This window comes from Mirounga leonina, unplaced genomic scaffold (assembly GCF_011800145.1).
Source record: "Mirounga leonina isolate KUSES-001 unplaced genomic scaffold, KU_Mleo_1.0 Mir_115, whole genome shotgun sequence".
NCBI classification, from domain to species: domain Eukaryota; kingdom Metazoa; phylum Chordata; class Mammalia; order Carnivora; family Phocidae; genus Mirounga; species Mirounga leonina.
The window spans coordinates 50,132,055-50,151,432 of NW_023270268.1; the positions used below are offsets into that span (position 1 = coordinate 50,132,055).

Genomic DNA, 19,378 nt, shown 5'->3' on the forward strand with positions numbered 1-19,378 from the left:
GTTTGCCTCCTCTCGGCGTTCCGCGGCGTCAAGGGCAGGAGGCGTCTTGCGAGGAGGCAAATAAAGCCAACCGCACAGAAACGGCTCGTTCCGTTTCACATCCTCTCTCGGGTGCCTGGGTGTCCTCGGAACACAGTGACCCTCCATGTGTCCGCAGGCAGGTAGAGCCTGCCCCACGCGTCACACACTTCCCCTCCTCACAGCCGCGCGCTCCCCAACGCGCGTACACCTGGACCCGCCGGTACCCAGCCGGCGCGCGGAAGGACACGCCCCCCTCGCGGGAGCACGCGGCCGCCGCTCGCACACTTCGCGCACCGCCCTGAGAGCGAGCGCGCACGCGCACGTGGGGCGGGCCTCCTTCCCGGCACCCACTGAGCGCCCGGCCCTCTCACCCCACCCCTCTCCCCCGCTGCCCAGGCTCCGCCTCCGCGACGGGGCAGCCGAGAGGAGGCGACCGGAAGCCACTTTAAAGCAGAGCTCGGGGTGACAGGCGAGCGAGCTGGATCGGGAGTGCGGTCGCGACTTTCTGCACTCCGACGGCGGAATGGCCCGTGCGCTGCTTGTCGCGTCTCCGGCCTGCGACCCTTAGACGCCCAAGCCCGCTCTCCGCGCCAATCCTCCCGCGCGGACGCTGCCAGCGAGCCGGCGGTGCGGCGACTCGGCTCCTGCGGTCCGTTCTCTCAGGCTGCGCGATCAGGTAAAGGGCTCCGAGTGGGCTCTGAGGGGCGGACAAGAGACCCTAGCTGGGATGGCGGGCGCGGACGGGGGCGCCGGCCTCGCAGCCTCTCAGGGATCTAGGGTGATTGATATTTAGACTGTGCTTTTTTTTCTACCGAATTTACTCGGATCCCGTCAGTACCGGGATGGGATTGGTTTACGCTTCTTAATCACTTACGGCCTCGGGCAGGTGTATAAATTGGAGGAAGACACCGAAGGGTTTAGTTGGGGTCGCCGGCGTCTCCGCGATCCCACTTGGCCTGGGTGGGCGCGGGGGGCGCGTCTCTGCGGCCTCCCCCGCCGGGCGGACCCCGAGCGCTCTGAGGCGGAGGAGCACTTCGTAGATTGAGGGGCCGGGCACAGGCATCTGAGGGCAGCCTTCCGGCAGACCCGCGTTCTGGCTGCAGCCCAGAAGTTTGCAGGCTGTTTTCAGATCAACTTTGAAGGCGCAGAAGACTTCGCCTTCCTCGCCGCACCCCGAGAGGCGCGGACCGCGTTTCCCCCTGCGCTTCTCGGCTTATTTCTGTGAGCCTCCGAGACTCGCAGGACGATCCTCTCAGAAAGGTCGGCTGAGGAGGCGAGGAAGAAATTAACCGTGGAAGGCGCCGTGAGGGGTTTCTGGGATGGAGGGCAGCGTGGGCGGGGGTCGCTTGTTGGGACGAGGCTGCAGCGAGGGTTCGGGGGCGCTCTGGTGCCTTCCGAGGGGGAAGGAGGAGGTGGGATGCTTCGGAACGCCGGGAATTGGCCGAGCCGGGCGGCGCCTCGGCTGCGCTGCGCGGAGTTGGCGCGGCCTGGGGGGCGGAGCTGCGAAAACCGCCGCGGCCGGCAGGAGGCGTCTCTCGGACCCGGGCTGGGCGTCCGGGAGTCGCGCCGCGGCTGGTGGGCGAGAGTCCTGAGTTTGCAGCGGTGCCAGGGACCGGGAGTGCCGCAGGACGGGGGATATATCACGAGGCGAAGGGTGGAGCGGTAGGTCGCCTGCAGCGGGGGACCGGAGGAAGTGTCCGTCCAATCTTTATTTTTCTGTTATGCAAACTAATTGAGGAACTAGGTTCTAGTGACTTCCCCACTCCAGCCACTCCTCAGTTCTCTGCCTCTTCCTCAGTTTTATTTCCGAGCCTGACGGAGCGCAATAACAGGAAAAGTTACTGTGTGTGTGTGTGTGTGTGTGTGTACACACCCCTAGAAATAAAATTGGTTCAGTGTCTGTTTTCCCTTGATTGGATGTGGTCGGAGTGGTGTGTGTGTGTGTGTGTGTGCGTGTGTGCGCGCTCACACACGCGCGCGCGCGCGACGGAAGGCACAAGCGGGTTTAGTGTGGTGGAGAGGGAATACCACAATCTCTGCCAATTGTGCCTTGAGGCGAGAGCACCGAATGATGAATAATAACGCCTGGCTTGGCTGCTTTCCAGTTGATTTATGTCTTATGTCAAGTCCCTCCTTGTGAAGCTTTCCCTAACAATGCCAGCTCACACTGAACTCTTTTTCTGCCTTTTTCTTTTGTACTTACCGTGTGCACTAACACCTGGTTATATACAGTTGAGCATTGAAAAAAGGGGTTTGAACTTTGCAGCGTCGCCTAAACGCGGATTTTGTACAGTACTATAAACATATTGTCTCACTAACGTTTTCTTTTCTTTAGCTTTGTTGTAAGAATACAGTATATAATACATATAACACGAAACATGTGTTAATCAACTGTTAATTCTGGTCAACAGTAGGCTATTAGTAATTAAGTTTTGCAAGAGTCAAAAAGTTACAAACGGATTTTTCCAGGGGTGGGTTCCCTGAACCATCCCCACTCTGGCCTTGTTCAAGGGTTAGCTGTATTGTTTTGTTTATTTCTGAGTTTGATCATTATGAACTTTTTATATGTAGATTCATGAATCTCTCCAATGAGATCTTTAATATTCATTTTTCTGGGGAGTCAGTTTTATCATTTTGTTGTTGACCTGTAAAGGCTAACAGAACTAGTCATGTAACAGGTGCTTTTTCTTCAGTGATTCAGTTAAAAAATAGTATAGAGCACCCACCGTGTGCATTGTGCTAGGCATGGTACTGATCACCTGGGAGGAGTATTTGATGAAGTCATGGGCCCTTGCATCAATGATCTCTTTTTCTTTTAGTCAGTTGTCCAAAAGAGAAGATTAACTGCTCTTTACCAGCTCTTCCACCTCGTACAATGCTTAGTAAATATTTTCAGAATTGGTTAATGAATGTTAGCTTGTGGAGGAGACACCATTTGTCATTTTACAAAGTTTCCTTTGCTTTTTACTTTAAGTTTTAGTTTTTTTCAAGGGGTCTGATTCTTTGAAGAGAGCACTTTTTTTTTGGTCTCAGTAGTTCATTAGGAATCTGACATTTAGTGTGTGTTTTATATTCTTGTATTTTTCTATAATATGCTTTCATTTGTTTTAATAGATAAAATCATATATGTAACTTTTCTGAAGACAAGGATAACAAGGCCCTTTCTGAATCATGAAGTTGTGTTTGGTTTCTAAGACAGCATATAGTGTTTGCTGCTGTTAGGTAGCTTCTGTTGCTAAACAAGCAACTGGTATACTTCCTCCAATAGTAGTAATGTTTTGGGGATTGTAAAAGTAGACCCTTAACATCCTCAGGGAATATATTAGAATTTAGAAATGCTTCAACATGCTCCTGGCTTTCTCTCATATAACATTTCAATTGAGAGCACCTGTTTCTTGAATATATCTTTATACTTTAAATTCACTCACTATTTAACTTGGAATTTTATCCTTCATTTGGTGAACTTTTTTTTTTTTTTTTAACAAACAGGTTTTATCACCTCGTGGGAGAGGTGATAAACAACTCTGAAGAGAACACAAAGCAGAGATGTGGTTTCCGTGTTGTCATCTATTAGCCACACTTATTTCTACCCCTCACCCCCCAACACACCCTAGACTTACAGTAAAAATTCATACCCCAGCAGAATTACCAATTGTATATTGTCCACAAATAAATATCAAGAGCCTACTGGAAGGTACTGTCTCTTTACCTTTACCTGCTGTGGGCTTTTGAATAGCCTTGGCTGCTTTGGAGCCTTAATTTCTCAATAAAATTTAAAATTGACCCATAAAGATGAAATATGGTATAAGAGGAGTGACTTCAGGGACTTAGACTAAAACAAAACATTTTGATGAAGGAATGGGAACCAGTTGTTGTCAGCTTGTAAGTGATCATCTTCTTTCCTTTCCTGGTAGGATTTTTAGACTCTGAGGAGCAATTGGAGCTAATCCACACCATGGAAATGGAAACCACCGAACCTGAGCCAGACTGTGTAGTGCAGCCTCCCTCTCCTCCTGATGACTTTTCATGCCAAATGAGACTGTCTGAGAAGATCACTCCATTGAAGACTTGTTTTAAGAAAAAGGAGCAGAAGAGATTGGGAACCGGAACCCTGAGGTCTTTGAGGCCAATTTTAAATACTTTGCTAGAATCTGGCTCACTTGATGGTGTTTTCAGATCTAGAAACCAGAGTGCAGATGAGAGCAGCTTACATGAACCTATAGTGAAAAAACCCCTAGAAATCAGTCCGTCATGTCCACCAGCAGAAAATAGTATGTCTGTCCTGATTCCTGATGGGACAAGTGTTGGGGGCCAAATACCAGAAGCCCATCCTTCCACTGATGCTCCAGAACAAGTGGTTCCAATCCAGGATCACAGCTTTCCACCCGAAACTCTCAGTGGGACAGTGGCAGATTCTGCAGCAGGGCACTTCCAGACTGACCTTTTGCATTCAGTTTCAGGTGATGTTCCTGCTAGTCCTGACTGCATAGACAAAGTCATGGATTACATTCCAGGGGTTTTCCAAGACAACAGTTTTACAATTCAGTACATTTTGGACACCAGTGATAAGTTGAGTACTGAGCTCTTTCAGGACAAAAGTGAAGAGGCTTCCCTTGACCTTGTGTTTGAGCTGGTGAACCAGCTACAGTACCATACTCACCAAGAGAACGGAATTGAAATTTGCATGGACTTTTTGCAAGGCACTTGTATTTATGGCAGGGATTGTTTGAAGCACCACACGGTCTTGCCATATCATTGGCAGATCAAGAGGACAACTACTCAGAAGTGGCAGAGTGTATCCACTGATTCCCAGGAGCACTTGGAAAGATTTTACTGTAATCCAGAGAATGATAGAATGAGAATGAAGTATGGGTATGTATTTATAACTACTTTAAAGCTGTTGTTAAATCCTGTAGAGAAGGTCAAGAGGCTAAATGCTTAGTAGGGTGGTTTCTTTCAGTAGTAACCTAACAGGTTTTATTCTTTTGGCTGTATGCTATCCTGATTTTTCATGTTGGTTGAATGCAGACTGTTTACCTAACCAGACAATGAAGGTTTTATGATTTGAACAATTCAGATGTCACTCTATGCACTGTATGTGTGCCTGAGAAGTTGCATATACATTGAATGCTGTGAATCAGATACTGTTTTAATCACAGAAGAGATCTTGCTTTTGAAAGAAAATCCAAGGTTAATCTTATAATAGCATAAATAATGAATACCAAATTTATCTATTTTGAAGTTTTGCATATTGAGTAGCTGCTGTTTTTTAAAGGGAAATGGTATTGTTTGGAGATTTTTGTGGCCCTCTTTCCATTTTGAATGGTACGGTTTTTCTGTGTACTTCTTCCCAAACTTCTGAATCATGCCCAAACATGTTAAATTTCTTTTGGTTTCCTTAAAGCTTTTTACCATTAAGTTTATTATTCTATTTATCTTACAGATAAGATTGTTCTACAATTCAGGCTGTTTTCTTAGACCTGAATAATAAGTTGGAGGGAAAATTTATGTTAATAGATATGTTTATCATTTACATAAAAAAATTATCCTCAAGTTTTTGTATGCAAGGCATGTACATAAATAATTCAGTTCTTTTAAGTGTGTATGCCCAAGCAATAGTCACTCATAGGGAATTGAAACTTCCACATCTGAATTCCTATTTAATTAACATAAAAATGAAGAGGAAAATGATAGTTGCCACTTGTGAAGTCGCTAGTGTAATAATGGTGGTATAGTAAGCATTAATCTTTATGTTTCTAGTTGTTTCTCCTATAGTATAGGAGTTAAAATATGTGATATTAATAGCTATTTGTCTATGACCAAGAGAAAGGATTAAAATTATATGAGGGGAGAAGAATACATCTGTCCATGCTACCTGACTTGGGAGACAATGAGGGCAACCTGACAGCTTCACAGATGATGAATGGTCTGATGTAGTATGGAAAGGTATGACCCTTAGGAAGGAAAAATTTGCTGAGTATCCTAACCCACAAGTCCAAGAGAAACCCTTTTTTTTTTCCTTTTAGATTTATCTATTTTAGAGCGAGCATGCGCACATGCACAGGTGTGGGGAGTCTGGGAGGGACAGAGGGAGACAGAGTTTTAAGCAGACTCCGTGCTGAGCTGGTGGGGGTTTGGATCTCATGACCCCAAGATCACAACCTGAGCCTAAACCAAGAGTAGAGCACTTAACCAACTGTGCCATCCAGATGCCCCCAAAAGAAACACTTTCTTAAGAGTCATCTTTGTTCATTGTTCACAGATAACTTGGGTTACACTAATCCAAGTGTCTGGAGAGTCAGCAATCAAATGGTGTCAGTAAACCATTTCTAAGTTTTCTAATTTTGTTCGTCTTGATGTTAACCTGTGTTCAACGTAGTGCCAGGGCATTGTTGACATCGTAGAAACCAGGTTTTTGTTTTGTTTAAACTTGCTCCCTTCTAATATTAGGTAAGTGTTTTTCTCTTAATAGTGCATTATTTCAGTTGTATAGTACACAGATTGGTGTGTCTTTTTGGCAACTTAATTATCATGAAACTAGAACTTTGCATCTTGTGTTTCAAAAGGGATGCATGGAACAAGATAAGAAACACTATAAGACTAAACTTAAGGCATTATTATATAGGAGCCCCTTGGGATAAAAGTAAGATAATAGCAAGAATGTAGCTTAAATCATGGATGGCTCAGTCGGCTAAGCATCCAACTCTTGGTTTTGGCTCAGGTCATGCTCTCACAGTTGTGGGATTGAGCCCCTCATTGGGCTCTGCGCTCAGTGCAGAGTCTGCTTCAGATTCTCTGTCCCCCTCTCTCTCCCTCTCTCTTCCTCTCTCTCAAATAAATAAAATATTTTTAAAAAAAGAATGTAGCTTTCTAATCATTAATGTATTATCTTGATAATATTAGGTATTCAAGATTCTGTCTTGCTTGGGTAGCAAAATTCTTAGATCCTGTAATAAAGCTAAGTACTTTTTTTTTTTTAAAGCAAGCATTGGAGGAAAGAAAAATGTTTTCCATTTTATCTCAAAAATCTTTTAATAAGGTATTGTCCAAAATCTGTATTGCCCATGAGCTAGCAATTCTAATTGGTATGTCAAGGTAATTAATTTTATATACTCTCAAAGCCACTGTAATCCTTCCATCTCCAGATTGCAAAACTGCAGAATAGTGGCCTCCCACTTCACTCTTATGAAGCACATTTCCAGTCTGCTGAGTACTTCAGCATCTTGGTACATTAAGTTTCTATCTGTTTGAATTGGTCAGGAAGAAACTAGCAGGATTATTGTCCAACACATTACATTCTGTTACCATGAACAAGGCAAGACAGGTATTTTGATCTCAAAAAATCCAAGAACTCTTAGGTCAGCGGCATATTGGGTATTACATTCTTTGGTAAAATTATTTGGCTAAAAAATTAGACCTAGATATAGACCCATAAGTATACGTTGTTGGATTAGTTATAAAGTAGTTGGAGTGAGTGCTTGATTTCCAAATTTGTTTTAAGGAAACTAACATTCATTTGACACTTGAGAGGAAAAGTATGAGTGAATTATTGTAATTACTAATGCTGCTGCTACATTGTTAATGATAGTAAGTGGTCCTGCTCTGATAAAAATAGCAAAAAGTATTAACAGTTAATTACTAGTAAAGTGACGTTCTCCATAGACACCAGTAAGAAATAAGATTGTAGATAGCTAAGTGTCAAAAATTAGGCTTTTGGGAAGCTGACCTGTGGTCATTGCAACCTGGTTTTCCTTGTATTCCAAAACGATGTTGTGTTTCCTGGCAACAAGATGCAGATAACGGCATGTTGAGCCTTGCTGAGAGATTCACAAACAAGCTGGAGCAGCCCAGGTTCACATGGTTACCACATTATTTGGCTAAAGCTATTAATCTCTGTGGTCAGGCCTGTAAAGCTGGTCTATCTGTACAGATTGCACATAACCAGGAAGTGTGTGTTCAGCTGTGTATATGCCCAAGTCTGGCCCAGCAGTCTTTGGATTCAGAAATAATGAATGGCAATTGTTTATCCCACTTGTTTCCAGCAGTTTATATGACTTGGAAAATCATTATTATATACCATATCCCTGTTACTTCACTGTATGGAACTTGGGGAGAGTTCATAGTTCTGGGTCTCTAGTAGAGGCCAAAGTTCATAATTTCAAACTGTAGAGATAAAATTCTTTGTTTTGCAAATGTATTGGATTTAAGATCTAAATTAATCCAAATTAGATGTGCAGTGTTCATTTTATTCTCAAGAAGGAAATTGGAAAGGAAGTTTAGCTAGATAAGGTCACAGGTCCCTTCCAGGTCTTTAGTCAAGATCCCTAGGTACTAATAACATTTTTTTAAAAAAAAAAGAGGATTTCAATAGTTAAGCTTATTTGGTTCATTATAATGAAATTATTTTAATTATTCTTTTCCAATTTTGTCTTTATCCCAAAGTATGATACAATCCCACTTTGCTTTCTCACTCTGCCCTTATATATCTCCAGATATTTATTGCTGACATCAACTGGTAACTAGTTGTATGTATGAACTCCCCATATTTAGATGCCAAGGCTTCTTTTGCACACGGGATGGGCTTAGGAGAATTTCCAAATTCCAAATACACAGTTAAGAAAACAACATTGAATGTTGTGTTTTCGATTAAGAAAACACGGTCTCTGACAATTTAAGCACTCATCCTTAGTAGAAAATGATACTAAATGGCAGGACTAAGCAGTTTTGAAAGAGCTTTACTAACTGTATAGAATACTGTTGTGGATAATTGAAATTGTGAAGGATGTGCAAATTTCTCTTTAGCAACTGAGATCACCACTGTTTTTCATATTATATTCATGTTAAAGTGTGCCAGAATACAGAATAGTCTTCTAGTTACTACCACCCGTGAAGGAAAGGCACTCTGCAAACTTTATTTGTAGGTAATCTGTAGGTGAAAATAAGTCCCAAGTTAAGTGATTATTTCTAATCCTGAATTCCTGAAAGAGGAGGAGGGTGAAGAAGAAAGTTGCAGAAGACTAGACTCCATGGTTAATTTTTCTCAGAGGCCAGTGTTCTTTTTCTCCTCTTTTGGAATTAAAGCTTATTGATATGAGAGGGAGTTTTATTAGTTTATGGTTTAAGCCTAGAGTGGTGTTACAGTCTTACTTTTGACTGATTTTGATTGTTAATTGCTCTTAGAAGGTTGTTTTTGTTGTTGTTTTTTTTTTTCTTTAAGGGACAATACCATTAGATGACTTCACAGAACTCCATGAAAGAAGACAGGGAGAAGTGCTATTAATGATAATATAGGGCATATGCTGCTATTTTCTATTTGACTTGCAGAGTGGATTATCTAAAGTAGAGCAAGCTCCTGACTGAACTATACTGGAATAGTTAAATTAGCCAAGTTAGCTCTGGCCTGCACAGCTGTGATGATATAGGAACTAACTCATTATGTGTTATTGATAACACTGGAGAGAGTAGAACAGCTGAAACTTACTATGCCTTGTGACTTTTTGGTATTTCTTGAATATACACAGCTGGATGAGTTTGAATTTATTTTAAAAATTCCTGCCTAAGAGAAAGAGAGAGCTCCATAAGCAAGAACTGTGTTTGAAGTGACTTTCAAAATGTGTGCCTTCTGCTTTAGGATAAAGCAATCCAATGAATTATTTTCTGTACCTCTTTATGCTCTATTTACATATGAAATAAAACTAATTGGCTTCTTTCTATACTAATCCAGAGAAGTTACTGGGTCTCTGTAGAGCTATCATGGGAATCAATAGCAATCATCCATTTATTCCCTTTCTGGGTTTTTGTTAATAAGCAGATTAGACTTTTTGAAGCAGCTGTCACCTGGCTTCAGGTTAGGGTCAGTCTGTTCCTGAAGTATTTACAGTAATGAAAATGAACCTTGCAAAAGCCATAGATATATAACTTTTAAGTCAGAGTTGAAGGAAATGGCTTATAAGGTTATCTGGCAGTCCCTAAAAATAATTGCATGATACAGTATGCATTTTCTTGAGTTGACTCTAGAGCTTTTATGTTTTATTGTAAATAAATGGGAAAAAATAAGAATGCTCCATTCATCATTTGAGATTTCATTCTGTACATGTGGACATGCAAAAACTGCAATTTGACTGATTAACTCTACTGTGTTCCTGTAAATCTATTTCCTACTGTTACACTAGAATTTCTGGATTCTGGATTTGCATTCTACCATAAAGCAAGTAAATTTATAAATTCTATCTGTGCATCTCCGATCTTAGTTGGTGATCCTTAGTTTTATATTGGGCGTGGGGGCTCTTTCTAAAGGGTGAAACAGTATGTAGCTCATACAAACCTGGGCTACTCAAGAAATGCTACTAAAATCCAGCCATTTGAGATTGACTAGTTTCCTCTGACCTCTTTTATTTCTTATCCTCTGACTTGAGACCACCAGATTTTGCATCCTTTGTCTGATTATAATAATTTTGATTAGGACCTGAGGTCTTCTTAATGTAGATCAGCAACCTTTAATAACTATTAGTGTCCTGTTTGAGAGTTGCATTTGTCTTTTTGTGGAAGGAAAACTTAAGTATTTGTGTGTATCATTTTTGCAAAGGAAAAAACATGTTTTGAACTATAAGATGATTCTTGATTATTCTAGCACAACTTTATAAGCCTGGTTCTGATAATTAGATACCGGTAAGTTTTGCAAGAAATTCTCTTCATAAAAGCAGCAGAATTTCTCTTTTAAAATAAAACTGGGAGTCTTAAACTGAAGTTAAGTGAATATGAGTGATTTTGTATCTTTTTGGAAGATACCAGAGTGCAGAGGGTTGAGCTATGTTCTGTTTCATTCTGGGTGTGAAATTTTTGAGTATTAGCTTAAGATCTTGGGTTGAACTGTACTTTGCAACACCATAAGCACAAACTATACAAAAGAATAAAATACTTCTAAAGTTCACCATTTCTAGAAGCAAACAAGTTACATTTTAGATATGAAGAACTTCTTTAACAAAACCAAATGTATTATTCTTATATTTATAGATTATTTATGATAGTGCTTTCTAGGGACCAGGAATTATACTGCACAGACTTGCCTCTATTTAAAATCCCTGTGTTAAACCTAATCCAGCCCAGTCCCTGACACATGAATTAAAAGCCTTGAAATTCTAATACAGATTAATTCCTTGTTAATAAGGAAATTTGAAATTGCAAGGGGTAAGTTCTGAAATATATTTTGAAATCGGTGGGGAAAAAAAGGATTTTATGTATAATAAATTCCATTTATTCAACTTGGTAGTTTATAAGGTTTATATTTGATTTGTGCAAAATTAAGGTATTGCAGTCTTGTGCTAACTATAACCAATTCTGTGATCAGTAACTTAAATTTTAGAAGTTGATGATATTAATAAACTTCTAATTGTGAAACTTACAATTTTCCTTGCTGAACTAACCTGTTCTGTTGCTAAGACAAGCATAGAAGGGAGTTAACTAAGCATTCCTATTTGCTGTGTCCACACAACAAAATGTGTCTGTCTCCTTGATCTTTCTCTGCTATGTGCTGTTTACTTACTGGTAACACCTACTTGGCCAGTAAAGAACCTTTGCCTGGTCATCACAGTGAAAGGGTAAGCTCTTAGTGAGAATGTCAGTGACTATTCCCTTTTACATTTTACAGAAACCAGTGATTTGCAAGTATGTGTGCCACAAAATGTGTCAGGAGTGTATTAGAATCTCCCATGACTAAGTTATTTGAGAAGGAGTTCAGGAAATTTGTATTCTTTCTGCAAATGGATGTCCTTTATTTTGGCTCTTGCTTCTGAGCATAAGGAAGGATTTGTGAATACTCTTTATGTGAAACATAGCACTTCTCATATGACTGGAAAATATGTTTAGGCCATACTTATAGGAATTTCTCTTTGTTACAATTTTTTTTCTTTTTGAGAGTGCCTGGGTGGCTCAGTCGGTTAAGTGTGCCTTAGGCTCAGGTCATGATCTCAGGGTCCTGGGATCAAGCCGCACATCCGGCTCCCTGCTCAGCGGGAGCATGCTCCTCCCTCGCCCTCTGCTGCTCCCCCTGCTTGTTCTCTCTGTCTCTGTGTCAATAAATTAAAATTAAAAATTTTTCTTTTTCTTTTTGGATTGAGTTTTTTAACTATCCCTTCTCATTTGACATATAGCCATAGAGTTTGGGTGACCTTCTTTACTTGAAATTTTTACCAGCACTGAATAGTCAGGGAAGAATGGCAGGGATAGAGGCCCAAGGGTGATTTTGCTTGCGGTAGTGTGTATGCTTTCAGAATCTTGCCTGCACCTTGTGATCTTCACAGCCCCTGCAGCTGATCAGGGCGTAGAGAGGGCAAATGGCACAAAATACTGTAAATAATTTCCTGCTGCGGTTGGTCTTTGGTTTCTGACTGTCACCTGGCTTTGCTCTTTCATTTCCAGGCATTGAGAGAATAAAAATAAGCACAGGAGAAATAGTAGATTTGCCTTCTGAGGTAATAAAAGAAAGACATCCTTGAATGGGGGTAGAATATATGAAACAGAAGGCACTTTGCTTGCTTACTTTCTGACGTTTCAATTGTCCAAATGCTGCCACACAGTCAGAAGCATTGTATAAAGTGTTCTACAATTAGTTACCGAAAAATAATTTAGGCTATTTTAACTATTGATAAAATTGAATCTGTCAGAGAAACTTGGTTTTATAGAATCCTCTCCCCTAGAAAAAGTTACTGATTTAAAGCCCTATTGAAAGGTTTTGTGGTCATAGTTTATGAAATGTAGGTAATAAAAAAAGTATCTCCTAATATGTTTTCTGTAGGAAGTCTTTTTTTTCTTTGAGAAATTTGCTTTAAAAAACTCAGGAAATGATGAATTCTCTGTATGGTTAGTTTGCACACATTCAAATCTCTAGTCTTGAGAGCTTCTTAGTCATCTCTGGGTTCTCACAATAAGCCATCAAACTGTTTATTTTTAATTTGCTCATTTGTCAGTTTATCTGTACTAAGTGGGGAAAAAAGACAAGGCTAAGTTGAGAAGATTCTGAATAAAACCCTTTTTTAAGGCGTTTGTAATTTTAAAAGATGATCTATAAATTAAGCTAATTGTATTTTTTACTGGTGGTTATTAGAGGATATATTTTATGATAATTATAATTAGTATTTCATTTACGTGTAAATGAGTTCTGAGGTATTTGAGGTTATTTGAAAGCAATTATTTTTTTTTAAAGGTTTTATTTATTTATTCATAAGAGACCGAGAGAGAGGCAGAGGGAGAAGCAGGCTCCCCGCTGAGCAGGGAGCCCGATGCGGGACTCGATCCCAGGACCCTGGGATCATGACCTGAGCCGAAGGCAGAAGCTTAACCATCTGAGCCACCCAGGCACCTGAAAGCAATTATTTTAAAGTAATTTTAGCATTTACATAAAATTGATTTTATAATCAAGTAGAAAAATTGTATAAACAAATATGTTTTAGCCCTCTTCCAATGCTGTCAAATTCTATATTCACAAAATTGAATTAATCCGTATGGTGCCCTGAGTACATGGCAAACAATTTTTACTGTCTATTTTGAGGTAAGATGAAAACTTCACGGTTTTAAAAATATTTCATTTTACAAACAGGATATTTACTCATCTTCATAAAAAGCAGTAACTGCATAATTTAAGGCAGTATAAGGTATAACACATATCCCAGCTGTTCTTATAGAAATTAAGTTTCACTTCCTCTTCAGGCCATGGTTGAGAGGTATGTCTCACTTAAGTTGCCTTCTAGGAGCCTCAGGACATGTGACTGAACTTGGCTCAAAGTTAAGGCTGTATGACATTTCTGATATCTTCAGAGTGCAAAATTTAATCCCATGCCTTTCTAAATAGATAGCAGTGAGATCTTCTGATTTCATAGGTGTAATTTTTATTTATTAAAGATTTTAGGCTTATCCACATCTTTCTAGTAAGTAATTCTTTTGTGTTTTTTCCTTTGATCTGATAGTTTTGTAATAACAAACAAAAAGCCCAACATAACAAAATTTAGCAGGTTCTTTTCCTCAAGTGGATATTATAATTTCCTTTTAGTGGGACAGAGGGTACTTCAGTGTATGGTATTTTTTAGGGTTTAGGAAGCACTTAGGTGTACTCAAATGTGTCTTAGTACAAGGTTTTTGAGAATAAACTATGTTAGTATTTGTTTAGTTCCCTACATGCTTTTGGAGAATATAGAATTATAAAAGCTTAAAGAATGAAATGGTATTCTTTCATTCTTTCAAAAAAATTTGCCTTTTTTCTCCTCTTGTTTATCCTGTCATTTTTTATTTCAGTGTTCATTTCTATAGTGACTTTAAGACCACAGTTAGATTCGCACAATTTGTAAATCAGACATGGTGTTTAACACACAACACAAATCAGTGTGATTCTAGACAGCATCCACTCACTTTCTGCCTTCTCATTCACCTGTTTCCAAGATGTCTCAGGAGGCACCAGAGAGCAGCGCATGCAGTCAGAATTTTGCCTTAAAATGATCCCCATTTTAAGAATTGATTCCTAGAAACTCATTGTATCTTAAAGTGAAGAATATTTTTACCTACCCAAAATCATTTGAGTATTTAGAACCATAAGCTAAATCCGTGATCCAAGTTTGATGTTAATTGTTTTACAGAGTGAGCTAAGCCTCACCAATCCTGTCTTGATTTAGTCAGTCTCCTTAGAGGTGGACAGATTTAATTGTCAACATTTGATTCTTAGCCCACCCATAACTACTGAGGGCCATATGCGTAATAATGTAAGCTTCTAATTTTGATTTGTAGGCATGTCTGTGTCTATAGCTACTTCTGGATACAAAGGGGGAAAATCCAGTTGGTACTAAGACCCATGTCATAGTGTAGAAGTTAAATATAGAATTTTAACCTCTGCTAAATATTGAATGATGTTGCCTTGTATGTAAGCATTTATAGAAAAATTTTTATTGCCCCAATAACTCTGTGCTGTTTGAGTCAGTATTAGCAAAAATCTTAATTAGTAACAGAATAAATGACAGTTTACTATGCTTCTGAACCATAAAGTTAGAATACGTAGTCCTCTGAAGTTTAATAACTACACTGCTCTCACAAAATACGTTGGTATTGTATATGCCATGGCTTTGATTCTCATCACCTTGTAACATATTTGAAGGGATATATAAGCTGCTAGATATTCCAGCATTGCTAAATGAGTTCTGGAAACATCAAAGCCAGGTATCAAAAGCCAGCTATATTTTGTGTGCCTGTGAAATTTCTTTAGCAGCAGCAAACATGTCCCATCTGTCATGCCTGTCTCAAGTCCATAGCAGAAGAGCTTAAATAGTCTCTATACTTCATTTGATCTTTATCATTCTATTGTTATGACCCTCAGTTTTGGGAGAAATTTTCACTCTACATCACAGTAATAAGAGGACCTATTAATTGTGTCTAGTTAGTCGGCTGATTAGGGCAAATATTAATTATTTTGAGATCACAGGTTTATCTCTTAGAGGATGGAAGACAAATTTCTGAAATCTAGCCTCTCTGGTTAAAACTGTTCAGAGTAGGGTCCATAAAATTTATATTGTTGCTAAAGTCTGAGTTCTGTATTTTAGTTGCATCATCTTCCCACTTAAACGTGTTCCACCTCCTACAATTCCTGTCTCATGTAATGGCACCTTATCCAGTCATCCAGATCAGAAACATGAGACACATCCTAGACTCTACATTCCCTTCAGCCTCACATGTAATCCTATCTTACGCAGTTAGATTTTGACTCTTAAATACCTTTCAAAGCCTCCCTACTGTTGCCTCCTTAGGTCTCTATCATCTTTTGTCTCGTGCAGTTCTAATAGTTACAGATGGCTAAGCATAAGAATGATTATTAATAATAAACATGCTAATAAATATTTAGCAAATAAGTGCCTGTCTCCACCCTTGCCCCCCCATTCCCCCCCCTCTCCTACTAAAGATAAAGAAATCAGTCCTCCATACCACCACTACTGGAGTAGTTTTTTAAAAGGCAAGTCTGAACTTTGTTGAAAATACACCAGTGATTCTTACTGCCCACAGAATCAAGTCCTGACCTCTTAACCCAGCATACAAAGCTTTTCATTATCTGGCCCCAGCCCAACCTATCCAGTCCAGTCTTATCTCTTATCATCCCCCTCACACACACATATATCCTGACCTCCCACATGAACTGTATGTACTGCACGCTCTTGGATCTCTCGTGCCTTGTTTGGTTGGCTTCTTCACATGTCAGTCACTCTGCATGTGATGTCCTGCCTCCCATTGTCTGCTTGGTGGCCAGCCAGACTTGGCTCTCATTCATCTACTCTAGGATACCTCCAATGAATACCTTTCCTGACCCCTTTTCCAGCAGAGGTAGGCCCTCTGCCTCTGAATTGTTCCCAGAGCACCTTTGTGCCACATTTCACACCATACCACTGGGTTTGCTTGTATCTCTTTCTCTCCTTACTGACTCTGGCCCTTTTCATCTTATCCCCAGCACATAGCCCAGTGCTTAATCAATGTGTCTACCTAAGATTTTTTTGTTTTTCACATTTCTTTCTTGGTTTCAACTTATAAATACAGAGAAATTGTCTAAAATGGTTACATTCTTTACTGAGCTCCCAAATGCATAATTCCAAGAACTATTTATCTAACAGAGAGATCATGTTCTTACTAATTTCTGTTTCATTCAACTTTCTTTTTTTTTTTTTTTTTTTTTTTTATTTATTTGACAGAGACACAGCGAGAGAGGGAACACAAGCAGGGGCAGTGGGAGAGGGAGAAGCAGGTTTCCCACTGAGCAGGGAGCCCGATGCGGGGCTCTATTCGAGGATCCTGGGATCATGACCTGAGCTGAAGGCAGACGCTTAACAACTGAGCCACCCAGGCACCCCAACTTTTTTTTAAATAGTTTTGGTTTTCACTATAGCTCTGTTTATTATTTACATCATGGGCCTTGTTTACTTCCTTTTGTATTTGAAATATACATAGAAGAAATGATGGTTGTGGGGCATTCTTTCTGACTTAATGTGGGTGTTGGTGCTCTATGCATAGATAATAAATACTGGGAAATGTCTTACTCGGTATGTCAAGATATTTGTTGAGTAGGAGGAGAATCATTGTTATAAAGCATCTAAATTATGAGAATGGGTGTTCTTTTCAGAATTTTAAATTCGTTTTGTATCTGGATTCTTATATTGGTATGTGTGGTGGTCTGTTGGTGAAACATGTGGAAACAGAATTGTTCATATTTTAGCAATTTTAGTTCATTCTTTTGTAGCAAAAATCATCAATCTGTTTACAAGATTTTTTTCGCTGATTCATCATGATAGGGTTATATCTTGAGTAAGTCAGTACTGATTGATTTAGCCACATGATATATTTAGTCAAATCTAAATCCTGTACAGTGGCTATCTCCCATACTCCTTCTTTTCTGGCCATCCCTTGTGGGTACGTCCTTAGTCCAGATTGGGTTCTCATCTACCAGGATTATTGCACCCTGCTTTTATAGCGGCTCCCTCTACCTCAATCTCTAGCATTGTCTGTCTTGCTCAGTCTTCACACATCCTGTATTTATTGCTTCAACCCTTTATCACCATCTGCTCAATACTCTAAATTCATACTCTTAAATTTGAAGCTCTGAGACCCTGGGCTTACTTCCTCAGTTCATGGCCTGACATCTCTCATGTTGCCTATTTTATCCTGGTTCACATTTCCTAATCTGTTTTGTACCCCTATTTAAAAGATTGCCTTTTCCAGCTATTTGCACTGCTCCTGTCCCTCCCTGTCCCTACCCTTCTTCCAAGAAGCGAAACTCTTGAAGAATTATTTTTTTTCTTGTTCTTCTACACGACCCTGGTATTATTTTTCTTTCTTTACTGGCATTATTTCCTATTATTTAAACTGTTCATAAAATTCTTTCTCTTAGAGAAAGCTATCTTGGATTGATACAGTAAAGCCTCTTAACTTTTCCTGACCTTTATCCATTCCTGGATACCTATAACCACCTCCTGTCCCATAATGCTGCTTGCCTACTCTTTATCCTCTCATTCCCAGGAGGTACTTGCCACTGATGAGTTTAGATAGGCAGATGTATGACCTCTGGTTTTATGTTTTGTTAGTTATTTCTCTCTTGAAGCCCCTGGAAGCCAGGAACTACATCTGTTTAATTCTTTGTGTATTCCCTAATACAGCCCACCATCACCATTACCACACATACATGACTTATAACTGCCTTCTCATAATAGGAAACAATGGTTTGATAAAGAAGAGTGGATATGTTGAACATTTGGCATCTGTATCGCATGCATTTTTTACTGATGCAGATGGAGGAGAAAAGAAACTCTTGGCTTTGGATTTTTTAAGCATTCCCTGTTTAAGGGAGAGCAGGTGGTAAAATTAATCTTATAAAAAGATAATTTAATGTTTTTCAAATTTGTTGTTTTGTCTCTGCAAAGTCTAGAAAAGCATATTGAAAATCAAATAGAGCTAAAACAGTACTTTGATACATCAATCCAAAGAACAGTTGATTGTAGTAAATTAGGATTTGTCATAGAAATTTCATAATGCCCAATGGACTGAAATGCACAGAGGATGTGGCAAAAGCTGCAGTTTTAGATGTCTTTCTCATGCAAATCATTATCTATGAAGTCTTAATAATACAGGCTTAAACAGAAATTGCTAGAGTGATGTCCAGAATAAAATCTGGTACTTTAACAGCAAAAAGCATTGGTTGTTTATAATGCATATTAACATAATAACTGCTGGTCTAAGAATTCCTTAAAGAAAATACTGAGGATTTAACTCATAATTGGGAACAGTTGCTGGAAAATGAACTTAAAGCAAGAAAATCTATGTAGAACTGGAAATTAAGAGGGAGAAACAGGTTAGAATCTCTCGGCTCAATATCAGATTCTCCTAAAATTAAGTGCAAATTGTTGAAGCAACTTGATGTGAAGTTTAGGTATAGGAGTTGTAGTTTTCAGCGTTTTTTTCTTCTTTTTTTAAAGAATTTTCCAGAAACACTTTTTTCCTTTTGAATTAAATAAAAATTTTAAACAAGTGTCCAAATGTGACTTGAAACTACATTTTATTGTCTTATTTCCATTTCACACTTAATTAAAAGTATATGTTCCTTTAAAGATCATGTCCTACTAGTCAGTACTCTTGTTCTTTTTTCTTTTTTTTGGTCAGTCTCTTTCTGAGCCAGAAATTAGGGTTTGGGGGAGCTCCTTAGGAATTTTTAAAGGAACATCCTGCTTTTTATAAGTTACGTGCTTCATGGCACCATTAGTTGGATATATGACTTGAGTTTTGTTTTTTGGTTTTTTTTTTCCAAATAGAATCTGTTTCAGAAATTATGAACATTAGGATAGAGGGT

At 39.5% G+C, this 19,378-nt stretch overlaps 1 protein-coding gene across 1 annotated transcript in view; it reads left to right on the plus strand.

Moving 5' to 3' along the window:
* Positions 1–460: 460 nt before the first annotated feature.
* The window catches only part of TIPARP (TCDD inducible poly(ADP-ribose) polymerase), a 30,761-nt gene continuing 11,843 nt past the window's right edge, over positions 461–19,378 (plus strand). The window contains exons 1-2 of the mRNA XM_034997660.1: positions 461–697; positions 3,936–4,893. Of these exons, the coding sequence (XP_034853551.1) occupies positions 3,977–4,893 (917 nt within the window). The 5' untranslated portion in view covers positions 461–697; positions 3,936–3,976. The remainder of the gene's footprint in view (positions 698–3,935; positions 4,894–19,378) is intronic.